The sequence below is a fragment of the Tribolium castaneum genome, chromosome 6 (genome assembly GCF_031307605.1).
Source record: "Tribolium castaneum strain GA2 chromosome 6, icTriCast1.1, whole genome shotgun sequence".
In the NCBI taxonomy this organism is placed as follows: Eukaryota; Metazoa; Arthropoda; class Insecta; order Coleoptera; family Tenebrionidae; genus Tribolium; species Tribolium castaneum.
Window position 1 is genome coordinate 1995576 of NC_087399.1, and position 10914 is coordinate 2006489.

General features: G+C 41.5%; 5 protein-coding genes across 5 annotated transcripts; 2 read left to right on the top strand and 3 right to left on the bottom strand.

Annotated features, from left to right (window-relative positions):
• Positions 1 to 219: 219 nt before the first annotated feature.
• On the top strand, positions 220 to 1790 carry LOC661739 (innexin inx2). The gene is made up of 3 exons (XM_967885.4): positions 220 to 612; positions 658 to 1001; positions 1049 to 1790. Exons 1-3 carry the CDS (start codon positions 372 to 374, stop codon positions 1565 to 1567), a joined length of 1104 nt encoding a protein of 367 aa, XP_972978.3. The 5' UTR covers positions 220 to 371; the 3' UTR covers positions 1568 to 1790.
• LOC661695 (uncharacterized protein) lies at positions 1739 to 3300 on the bottom strand. The gene is made up of 3 exons (XM_967843.4): positions 3159 to 3300; positions 2559 to 3111; positions 1739 to 1957 (listed from the first exon to the last, which is right to left on the bottom strand). The coding sequence occupies exons 1-3, from the start codon at positions 3233 to 3235 to the stop codon at positions 1781 to 1783; spliced, it is 807 nt and encodes a 268-aa protein (XP_972936.2). The 5' UTR covers positions 3236 to 3300; the 3' UTR covers positions 1739 to 1780.
• LOC661656 (uncharacterized protein) lies at positions 3297 to 4630 on the top strand. Its single transcript, XM_967806.4, has 4 exons — positions 3297 to 3412; positions 3464 to 3621; positions 3668 to 3982; positions 4033 to 4630. Exons 1-4 carry the CDS (start codon positions 3349 to 3351, stop codon positions 4585 to 4587), a joined length of 1092 nt encoding a protein of 363 aa, XP_972899.1. The 5' UTR covers positions 3297 to 3348; the 3' UTR covers positions 4588 to 4630.
• Positions 4631 to 4796: 166 nt separating this feature from the next.
• Positions 4797 to 8249, bottom strand: LOC661610 (uncharacterized protein). Its single transcript, XM_967761.5, has 5 exons — positions 8109 to 8249; positions 7843 to 7959; positions 7607 to 7790; positions 7374 to 7512; positions 4797 to 5711 (listed from the first exon to the last, which is right to left on the bottom strand). The coding sequence occupies exons 2-5, from the start codon at positions 7948 to 7950 to the stop codon at positions 5174 to 5176; spliced, it is 969 nt and encodes a 322-aa protein (XP_972854.2). The 5' UTR covers positions 7951 to 7959; positions 8109 to 8249; the 3' UTR covers positions 4797 to 5173.
• Positions 8250 to 8271: 22 nt separating this feature from the next.
• On the bottom strand, positions 8272 to 10574 carry KLHL18 (Kelch like family member 18). The gene is made up of 7 exons (XM_008199033.3): positions 10204 to 10574; positions 10027 to 10157; positions 9480 to 9977; positions 9291 to 9424; positions 9021 to 9243; positions 8588 to 8974; positions 8272 to 8540 (listed from the first exon to the last, which is right to left on the bottom strand). Exons 1-7 carry the CDS (start codon positions 10360 to 10362, stop codon positions 8330 to 8332), a joined length of 1743 nt encoding a protein of 580 aa, XP_008197255.1. The 5' UTR covers positions 10363 to 10574; the 3' UTR covers positions 8272 to 8329.
• Positions 10575 to 10914: the final 340 nt, after the last annotated feature.

Sequence of the window (10914 nt, forward strand, 5' to 3'; positions counted from 1 at the left end):
AACTCCCGGAAGTTGGCCCGTACTAGCCACGGTACTAGTACTATGTATTTTACGTGCCCCACTTTACCCGACTACGGTTTAATTGTGGATTTGGAAAATCACCGGTGGCACACGAGGTCGTTTGTACCCCAAATTAAACAAAAGGCGATCGGCGCGTTTGACCATAATTTAACAGTGTCATAATTTGATCACCCGAACAATAAAACCAGCAGTAAAAACCATTTAATTGCACAAACAAAAAATCTTTTTTGGTGGAATAAAACCGCGAGTTGCGACTTTCGCCTCTATGCGGTTGGCAATAGGGGCAGGCACTTGGCGCCATTTTCTACCGGTCGAGTGTGAAAACTTGTTCATTTTGAAATTAACTTACAATGATGGACTTTTTGAACTCTTTCAAGTCCTTAGTGAAGGTGGAACAGATCCGTACTGACAATAACGTGTTCCGTTTGCACTACAAATTAACCGTGATTATGCTGATCGTGTTTTCCATACTCTTGACCAGCAAGCAGTATTTTGGGGACCCCATCAATTGCAAAGTGGAGGAGAACCGGGACATCGTCGAGACGTACTGCTGGATACACGGGACGTACATCCGGCGGGACACCCTATCAGGTAATTGGCCAACAAGCCGGGACGTTTTTTTTAAATTTTGTGCAGGCAAAAGTGGGTTTATTCCGGGTTTGGGGCTCGACAACCGCGACATACGGCCCTGGATGCGGAGCCCTGATGATAAAATCATCTGGCAGAAGTACTACCAGTGGGTTTGTATCGTTTTCTGCTTCCAAGCGCTGCTCTTCTACCTGCCCCGTTACTTGTGGAAGACGTGGGAAGGGGGCCGTTTGAGGCTCCTGGTGAGCGACCTGAACACCCCCCTGGTGACGGCGTCGTGGAACCCCACCACCAAGTCCCAAATGATCCAGTACATAATCAACGGGAAATATTTCCACACGTTGTATGCCATCAGATACGTCGTCTGTGAGATACTCAACTTGGCCAATGTGGTAAGTTGCCCCCTTGTTTACGCTGGGCTTAAGCCATTTTTTGCCAGATTTTGCAAATTTTCCTCATGGACACGTTCCTGGGGGGGCAGTTCGCCCTCTACGGTTTTAAGGTCTTTGCCAACGGGGACATCAACGCAATGAACGAAGTGTTCCCGAAACTGACCAAGTGTCAGTACAGGTTTTACGGCCCTTCGGGCTCCGAGGTCAACCGGGACGCCCTCTGTATCCTCCCGCTGAACATTTTAAATGAAAAGTTGTTTATTGTGTTGTGGTTTTGGTTGTTTTTTCTTTCCGGTGTTACTTTTTTGTCGCTAATTTATCGTTTTGTGGTCGTTTGTGTGCCGAAACTGCGCGTTTATCTCCTAATGGCGCAAGCCAGGTTTATCGGGAGTAAACAAGCCACTTCGATTATACAAAAGTTCAGTTACGGCGATTTTTTCGTTTTGTATCATGTTGGCAAAAATGTTAACCCGATTGTTTTCCGGGAGCTAGTTTTAGGTATTTATGAAACGCTCAAGGACAAAAATCCCTACGTGTATCCCGGGGTTGAAGTCAATACTATTTAAAGTGTTCCTAGACAACTTATTACTTAAGTTACCAATTCCTAGTTAAGTTAAGCTCGTTCGTTTGATGTAACTTTAAATCACAAATTTTGGACTTGGGACCCAAATTCAAACATTCTCTGAACTTATCGTTACATCACAAGTGTTCATGTTGATTTTTATTTAAACAAAATATTGTATTTTGATAAAGTTTTTGTATTTTTGTTAATAAAATAGTTACAATTCACTTCTCCTGCCTTTTAATTCCCTGTAAGCTTCAATCACTTCCTTCTGTTGTTTATCAAGTTGTCTCCTAAGGGCGTTTGGCAAGTCTTTCCTTTTTCCCGTTTTATCAATCACTTTATTACTGGTTTTGTTTAGAACAGACTTCAACAACAAGTCTTTTTTGCCGGGCTAAAATTTTGTTTTTTAAATTACGTTTGTTATTTTCAAATTAAATTGGCAACACTGGTTTACTCAGAAGATAGAAATATGGTCTTGAGGACTTTTTAAAGAAAATTTAATTGTCTACAGTTTGCAGCGTTTTAAAAATACGAGACGAAGCGCAAATTTTAATAATTTTTTCCCATATTTCTCATCAAAATTTTAGAGGTCAGTTTGTGGAGAATGCAGAACTCAACATTTCTGCATTTTTTTCGGTATAACGCTCGAAGCGCCCTCATTTTCCCCACCCGTACTATTTTTTTGGGTACAGAAATCTGCGATTTATTCGTTTCCTAAGTTATAGTCCTCCGTAGACTTGTCAAAGCACGCTCAAAAATTAAAAAAATAACTCGAAATTGTTGGTATTTAGTTCGACTTTGAGTGAAATTTGGTTAAAGCACGTTTTTTCAGTTAAAAACTTAGTTTATTTCGCAAAATAAATAATAAAAATTCAACTTTTGGGGCTCGAATTTGGGTTGGCAACAGTTACGCGGCCACCCCTCCGGAATGAGTGACAATGTTGCCAACTTAATTTCAAATTCATTAAAATGTATGCGAAAGCGTGACTTACTCGTGGGGCTTCGCCCCCCGTTTTAACCTTCCGGGGCGCAGTCAATGTAGGTGGTTCATGCACTTGTTCCCCAAACTTAACCCTATCTTGAAACTTCTCAAACTCATCAACTTTATCATTAATTCTCTTCTGCTTCTTTTCGTTTAATTTTAATCTCCTTTTTTGCGACTTTGTTAATTTAGGCCCTTCTTCCTTCTTCTTCTTCTTGGCCTGTTTTGCTTCTTTAACCATCACTTGCACGGGGTCTTTAGCCCGTTTTTTAACCCCTTCTATCTCCCCCTCTGCATTCCTCTGAACCTCAACCCCAAATTTTTCCTCAAAAGCCGCCTCGTGTTTAACCATCGCACAGTGCTTGTGCACCCGATACAAAAACTGTTTATCTGACTCATTCGGACCTTGTTTAAAGAATGGCTTCGGACGCGGTTTTTTCACCTTTTTGCGCAAAAAATCGCCACTTTTAACCTTCGCCTTAAGCTCGGCGATCCTTTGCAGACTTTTAGGAACGTACTGTTCGTCTGGGTTACTCGGGGGCGCGTTTATTTTATCCTTAAGACTGAAACGTGCCAAAGTAAGGTTATGCCAGACCGAACAACGTTGTACCTTTTCTCGCGCTCCGCACGTTGTTTCTCGGGGTCTCGGACCCCCCTATGCTTCCGGCCTGGAATTTTGCGCCCCATTTTAACACCCTTTAGCCCCAAAATAAATAGCAAAACTTGAGGTTATATTTACACCAAACAGTGGTGCCAATCGTGCCAAATGTCAAACAAACCGGAATAAAACGTGCCAGAAAATGGGAATTTTGGAAAAAATCTCGGAAATCGAGAAGGAAATCTCTCGCACGCAAAAAAATAAAGGTACAGGAGACACTTCGCCCCCTTTTGTGTTGTTTTATTGGCCTATTTCAGCCACCGAGTACCACTTAGGGCTCCTCAAAGCCAAACTTGCAAAATACCGTTCCCAGCTCTTGGAGCCTTCGAAAAAATCGGAAAAAGGTGAAGGTTTCGACGTTTTAAAAAGTGGGGATGCGCGTGTGGCCTTGATCGGCTTCCCGTCAGTCGGAAAAGTGAGTTTTGGGAACCCCCTGACCTGTCGTTTCATGTTTTTTCTAGTCCACTTTGTTGTCAACTTTAACGAAGACGGAAAGCGAGGCAGCGTCGTACGAATTCACGACCTTGACGTGCATCCCGGGCGTGATCGACTACAATGGGGCCAATATCCAGCTGCTCGATTTGCCCGGGATTATCGAGGGGGCTGCCCAGGGCAAGGGCAGGGGGCGGCAGGTGATAGCGGTGGCACGCACGGCCGACTTGGTCCTCATGATGCTGGACGCCACGAAAAAGGACGTCCACCGACACTTATTAGAAAAGGAATTGGAAAGTGTGGGGATTAGGCTGAACAAAATGAAGCCCAACATTTATTTCAAGGCAAGTCTGGCGCCCGTCTCGCTGTGTAATTTAATTCTTGACACTAACAGGTGAAAAAAGGGGGCGGTATTTCGTTCAATTCCACTTGTCCCTTGACGAAAATCGACGAAAAGCTCGTGCAAATGATTCTGCACGAGTACAAAATCTTCAACGCTGAGGTTCTCTTCAGGGAAGACTGCACTGCCGATGAGTTAATCGACGTGATTTGTGCGAACCGCGTCTATCTTCCATGCCTTTACGTTTATAATAAAATCGATCAGATTTCGATCGAGGAAGTCGATAGAATAGCCAGACAGCCGAACAGTGTTGTCGTCAGTTGCAACATGAAGCTCAACCTAGATTACCTCCTTCAAGTCCTCTGGGAGTATTTAAATTTAATTCGCGTTTATACGAAAAAACCGGGACAGCCGCCGGATTTCAGCGACGGCTTGATTCTGAGAAAGGGGGTTACAGTGGAGCATGTGTGTCACGCAATCCACAGAACGCTCGCCCAGCAATTCAAGTATGCCTTAGTCTGGGGCACGAGCACCAAATACTCGCCCCAAAGGGTCGGCACTTCCCACGTCATGCACGACGAGGACGTCATCCAAATAGTTAAGAAGTAATTAGATTCGTTGTTACTGCATATTATTAAATGATTTTCTTACACTTCTGGCCGTTATTTCCGAACATTTTTTAAGTGGCGAAATTTTATATATTTAATTAAAAAAAACACCCTTTCCTACCGTATTTGGTGATTCTATTGACTGGATTTTTTACTTCGTTAACCGAACTCCACTGTAATATTGCAAAGGTGGCAAATAAATGGGCCATGCATTTTTCGAGCTATATTTACTTTTAAAGTACATGTTATAGATACTGAACAACCTATTCAGCCGGCCGACTTGGCCTTGCGCCTCACATATAAAAATTAAAGCAATTCTAAAGTTCAGTCAACCTTCAAATAAATAAAACCGACTATACATTGAAAGAGTACACTCTTGAAACCGTAATTAGCATAAGATATGTTACATAAACTTCGTTATTAGTTAGGAAACACTCATTTCTTTAATCTAAAATACACATTTGAATTCTCGTTTTGTTTTCTAAGTGCTTCTACTCAAACTGTGGAATGTTGACACGAAAATCGATTTATTGAATTGAAAGAAGTGCACACTTCGTTATAATAACTATGACTACACCAATAATCGTTTATTTACTATTATTACCCTCCTCTTCCTCCTTCTTCTCTCCCTCTCGGCCCTCGTTGCTTGCCTCAGCGGCGGCCTCTTGGGGCTGCTGTGCCTCCGTTTCCACCCTGTAAGTCCCCGGACTATGCACTTCATTGACCAAAACGGTGGGATATGGGGGCGGCTGATCCTCCATAATGTCCTGATAGGAGGGCGGCGGCGTCATTTTCAAAGCGCCGCCAAAGGCCGCCTCCTGCTCGCGCAATAAAGTGGAATAGTCCGGTTCTGGTAACCGATCGGAACCTTCAGTTGGAAGGATGTAATGGATGGTATTGTTGCGCGACTGTTGTCGCAAAGTTAGGTATTTGTAGCAACGCCACACTATGCCAATGCAATAGGCTTTCCATAGCATGGAAATGAGGAAAGCGGCGAGGACCAGGAGGGAGAGGTACTGAGGACTGAGTTTGAGGAGTTCGTTACGGAAAGGGAGGTTGTGCCAGTGTTCGGCGACCAGGCGATGGACTGAACGCAAATAACAGAAGTAGCCGGTGGCTGTCAATCTGCAAGGGTTTAGGGCTCCAATAAATCAACTTATCGCAAAACTGCAGATTACGTGCTAATTATAAAATGTTACGGCACGATGTTTTCGGACAAGGCTTTGAAATGGAAATCTGTAGCGTTCTGATTAATGATTTTTCGTTTTTTTTGTGATTGAAAAACGTGCTAAACACTCAGGAAAAATACATTATTTTGAAAGTAAATACACGCACTTAGTCCTACTTATTTTCCCCAAACTAATAAACGTACATTTTTTACCCAATTTAGTGTTTTTTTTTGTCGAGCAATCTATTAAAAGATTGTTTACTAATCCAAAAACGTGCTTAGACGTTCGGAAAAGCCAAACAATGTCACCTCGACCCAATTCAAACAGTTTTAGTGAAATCACTCAAAAAGTTGAGTTTTTAGAACAGGAACGAGCTCAGTAAGAAAAATAACACAATTTCCGACCGAATTCGGCGATTTTTCGGCTTATTTCTTAATGAAATTTCGTGAAATAATGATATTTTTGGCTGAAAATCCTGTAAAACGCTCGAAAAGAAGAAATAATACCGTATTTTTTTAAATAATTTAATTTTTTTTTGTCCGATTTGGCACAATCTGGTAAAAATCAGTTTTCAACTCAAGAAAGTCACTTAAAATAATTGGAAAAGAACCAAAGATGCGTCATTTTAGACTTACTTTGATGATTTTCCGACACATTTTATAAGAAACTTCCGCCAAATAATTGGATATCTGACTAAAAACGTACTAAATTACGCTATTTTCGACGTGACTTAGTATTTTTTCGGTCAGGTTTTGACAAAATTTCGCGGAATTGTCTGAGTTTGAAATCGGAAATGTTTTAATTTAGTTATTTTTTTGGCTCATTTTCTGATAAAACAACGTCGGAAAGAACAAAAATTAAGTCTTTTTCGGAAATAATAGCCCGGTTTTACCAAAAAATAACAGAAATACCACGATTTCCAAGTAAATTCAACCACTTTTCGGCTTATTTTTGACGAAATTTCGTGAAATAATGACATGTTTTGTCGAAAAACCTAGAAAATACCCCAAAAAGAAAAATAATAACGTAATTTCTCACTAATTCAATGGTTTTTTTAGCCCACTTTGGGACAATCTGTAAAAATCTGAATTTTCGACCCAAAAACGTGCTTAAATATTCGAAAAAATATCAAAGTTAAGTCACTTTAGATTTGGTTTGACGATTTTCTAACTCATTTTCATCAAACTTTCTCAAAATAGTTACATTTCTAATTAAAAACTTACTAAATTATACCATTTTCGACCTGACTGTGTAATTTTTCGGCCAGGTTTCGCGGAAATAAGAGAGTTTAAAGCCAAAATAAATTGATATCATCGTATAAGACAAATATTTACAATATTTTCATCATAATTTAATGATTTTGCAGCTCATATTCTGCTGAAATTTAGTGAAATAATTGCGTTTCTGATTGAAAGACATACAAAAACTTTCAGAAAAAGGAAAAGTTAAGACGTTTAGCGAATTAGCGAAATTACTTACGTAATTTTCTGAGCTCAAAGAGAAGCAAAAATGTTATCATATTCACCTAAATATTGTAATTTTTGAGAAACTTTGTTCCATTTGTCATACTTGACAAAAACATCCCTTATCCAAAAACATACCGGTTAATTATACTCACGTGGTGATTGCAAAGTCGAATAATTGTAAACAGAAGAAGGGTAATAAATGGGTGGCTTTGCCTCTAATTGTACCATACACCATCAGCAAGGTGATAGAAAGGGTACAGACGGTCATTAAAGCGCCCATATCAATGTCCGCTGAAAAATCATTGTTATTATAGCACATGTAAACAAACAGATAATGCAATGACTCTGAAAATCACAAAAAATGTTATGATTTTTTAACACTTACATGAATAAATAGTGCGCCCATCCTGCGTCGTGGGCAAATAATAGGGATTATCCTCATCCTTGACTTTTTTGCTCAAAGGAGTTGGCAAAAAATTGCTCTGTTCAAATTCTGCATTATGTTGCATAATCACATTATGGTTGCGCATCAGCAATGCCAATACAGCCAGTGCCAATATGTGCAATATCTACAACAAACAAATTGGTATTTTGGTTGTTTTAAACTATCTTTGGACTTACTAAATGCCAGATTCCGAGCAAAATAGTCGCAGTGCGGACATGCAAACAAAAACAACACCTCCATTCGTTATTCCGGGCTGAGCCCAATTTGAACCGTTTGGGGAACATTGTTGAATTCTGCAAGGGTATGTACATTGTTACGAGAGTTGTGTAAATAGAGCAAAATTGCAGCTGGTTGCGACTAGTGACTCACTTATCAAGAATTACTGATAAGCTTGAGGCTGATATAATTGGATGCCTCACGTAAATCGGGGGAAGATAATTACCTTGTGATAACCAATCAAACGAAATTTATCACCAAATAACAATAAAAATTCGTTTAAGAATTTTAATCACCCATTTATCTAAACACCTTCACAATAAATGTCACACTTTAAATGTCATTCGTTGCCAACATTGACTAAAACTCCCCAGAAAAAAACACTTGGCTTTGATGAAACATTTTATTTCTTAAGATAAAACAATAAATTACTTAATTAACAGTCAATTAAGGAACAGAGATAACCCCCAGCCCCACGCCCCCCTCATGCGCCACCATGGGGGCCGCATACGTCCACTGATCCGTCTTCGGGTCATAAACCTCCACAGAAACCAAATTCGAGATCCCGTCATAGCCCCCAACAGCCCACAATTTGCCCATATTTGCCGTCAAGGCTACGCGACTCCTTTGCGCGTTCATGGGGGCCACATACGTCCACCTAAATAAAACCGCTTTAATAACAACAACCCCCAACCCAATACCTACTTATTAGTGTAAGGATTGTACATTTCCACAGTTTGCAAAAACGTGCTCCCGTCGTAGCCCCCACACGCGTACAACTTCCCCCCCAACATTGCCACCCCCAACCTGCATCGCTTCGTCAACATGGGGGCCGCCTCCGTCCAAGTATTAGAATTCGGATCGTAGCGCTCGACTGAATCAAAAATGGAAAGCCCATCGTGCCCCCCCAGTGCGTAAATGTAGCCCTGGCAGGCAATCACGGCCCCAGCGCTGCGCGACTTATTCATGGGGGCTAACGAAAACCAAGTGTTGGTCAATGGGTGGTACCGCTCCACGGAATTGAGCGACGTGACCCCATCATAGCCCCCACAAACGTAGATTATGTCGCCTAGGGCGGTAGCCCCCAGTGCGCTAAAATTAAGTTGGCAATACAAAATCACCAACTCGATTATTTTACCTTCGTTTACACTGCATGGGGCTCACCGAGGACCATTCTTTTTTAGTGGCGTCGTAAACTTCAACACTGGCCAACCTGTCTTTGCCATTATAGCCCCCGAAGGCATACAATTGGCTCCTCAGGACCGCGACACCTAACCGAGACCGCAACATTGACATAGGTGGCGCCATGTGCCAGGTGTTTGTTTTGGGGTCGTAATACTCAACAGTGCTCAGTGAGTCCCCTAAAAACCCTCTTAAGGAAAAAATTGGCGGTTTTTAGGCAACTCACCGTGTTTATTTAGCCCCCCAACTACGTAAATGTAACCTTTAACTTCGCAAGCTCGTGGCTCGGTCTTAAAACTTTGCATCAAAGCACGTCGCTCGGGAATTAAATGATAAGTGCGGGCCTCATCTAACAAATCGCTGATTAAAAAATTAAAATTAGTTAAGTTTTTTGCAAAAAAATTGTATTACAGACCGGCATTGCAGTGAGTAACGAATGGCTTCCTCGGTCCCCACTCTGTCGGTAATGTAGAGCGGGGACAGCAACGGGAGCCTCACAAGGGCCAAAAGCTCGGGTAAAAACTCCTTCCGACAGTCCCGATGCTTGATCCACCTCATACAAGCCTCAAAAACCTGCTCCTCGCTTTCCACCCTCAATTCATTTTTGTTTAGCAAAGTCTTAACCTCAGCCAGGCTCAAATTGAGGTACTCCTCATGCAGCGACACCTCGTGGAAGTACGTCTCAATGTATTTCTCGGCCGAGTCGGCCAAGCTGGGGCACCCAAGACTGTCGGCAAAATCACGCACCCCTATGGCGTTCTGGGGGTGCAACCCTTGTAGCAAATAATTGGCACAGGCGTCCCTGACTTTGCTCAGTTGCAAAAACGAGGCCCCTATCATTATGCTCTGAACGTTGTTTTTGTCCAGAATGACACGGCCTGAGTATGCGAAATTAATCAGAGCTTCTAGCGCCCTTTAATAAAAAAAATCAGACTAGATTTTACGGCGGCATTGTCACCAACATTGCGTCGATGCATTTCATTTCAATCTCCTTATTCCGGGACTCTACCATGTCGTTCATGAACATGGCATGGAAGTAGGGGATGGTGGCGGCCAGGACGATTTTATGGGCACTGAAGTCCTGGCCATCAATCTGGAAAAATCGTTCCAGGATTTGGGTTTTGCTGGAAGGTTGGTACCTTCAAAACAACGTCGCATAGCCGCCCCTGACGCCGGATTTCCTCCATGCAGGGGAAAGCCAGGGGGAAAAGGTCGTTTTGTTGGAAAACCATACTCTCATTGTTCATTTCGTACACATTGTGCTCGTAGCACGAGCTCATGGGACGCAAACTACTCATTTTTGCACAAAACTAATCCCACTTTTTGGGTAGTTTAAGCACAATTAAGGAACACTTACTCTGGACATTACTGGGACATAATCACTAGTGGTAATTAGGGCCCACTTTAATGCAAAATCATTCAAGAAATCAAAAATTTCTGAATTTAGTAATGCAAATGTTTGACGTTTGACGAGTGGTTGACATTTATGGACAGGCCATTTGAACTACCGGTGGTTATTTTGAAATTCTGATATTTTGCAAACAGTTAAATGAAGTGTAATATTTCCACCTCGGTTTACAGAATTAAATAAATAAAGTGCTTTTATTGAAATAGTGTGTTTTCTTTTCACCTTTTTGTTATTTAAAAACAACCGTCCAATAGGGAACAAAATAAGTGACTCCGACAATAAACAATACAGTGCTTTATTCCATAGATAGAGAAATTTGATAACAAACATTAATTCATTAGCACGGTTATACGGGAAAAAATTTCATACTTCAATGACTTTGAGGTTTTTTTAACTAATCGGATAATCAATTTACCGCCAGTACCACATTTAATTGAAACAA

Coding starts and splice junctions, on each gene's coding strand:
- LOC661739 (XM_967885.4), top strand. CDS start 372: ATGATGGACTTTTTGAACTCTTTCAAGTCCTTAGTGAAGGTGGAACAG. Junction 613..657: donor CCGGCGGGACACCCTATCAG/GTAATTGGCCAA, acceptor AATTTTGTGCAG/GCAAAAGTGGGTTTATTCCG. Junction 1,002..1,048: donor TACTCAACTTGGCCAATGTG/GTAAGTTGCCCC, acceptor ATTTTTTGCCAG/ATTTTGCAAATTTTCCTCAT.
- LOC661695 (XM_967843.4), bottom strand. CDS start 3,235: ATGGGGCGCAAAATTCCAGGCCGGAAGCATAGGGGGGTCCGAGACCCC. Junction 3,112..3,158: donor CGTGCGGAGCGCGAGAAAAG/GTACAACGTTGT, acceptor GGCACGTTTCAG/TCTTAAGGATAAAATAAACG. Junction 1,958..2,558: donor CGGGGGGCGAAGCCCCACGA/GTAAGTCACGCT, acceptor ACAAAATTTTAG/CCCGGCAAAAAAGACTTGTT.
- LOC661656 (XM_967806.4), top strand. CDS start 3,349: ATGGGAATTTTGGAAAAAATCTCGGAAATCGAGAAGGAAATCTCTCGC. Junction 3,413..3,463: donor TCGCACGCAAAAAAATAAAG/GTACAGGAGACA, acceptor GGCCTATTTCAG/CCACCGAGTACCACTTAGGG. Junction 3,622..3,667: donor GCTTCCCGTCAGTCGGAAAA/GTGAGTTTTGGG, acceptor TGTTTTTTCTAG/TCCACTTTGTTGTCAACTTT.
- LOC661610 (XM_967761.5), bottom strand. CDS start 7,950: ATGTTCCCCAAACGGTTCAAATTGGGCTCAGCCCGGAATAACGAATGG. Junction 7,791..7,842: donor TGCTCGGAATCTGGCATTTA/GTAAGTCCAAAG, acceptor TGTTTGTTGTAG/ATATTGCACATATTGGCACT. Junction 7,513..7,606: donor TGGGCGCACTATTTATTCAT/GTAAGTGTTAAA, acceptor ATGATTTTTCAG/CGGACATTGATATGGGCGCT.
- KLHL18 (XM_008199033.3), bottom strand. CDS start 10,362: ATGAGTAGTTTGCGTCCCATGAGCTCGTGCTACGAGCACAATGTGTAC. Junction 9,978..10,026: donor ATGAAATGCATCGACGCAAT/GTTGGTGACAAT, acceptor TTTTTATTAAAG/GGCGCTAGAAGCTCTGATTA. Junction 9,244..9,290: donor TGGGGGGCTAAATAAACACG/GTGAGTTGCCTA, acceptor GAGGGTTTTTAG/GGGACTCACTGAGCACTGTT.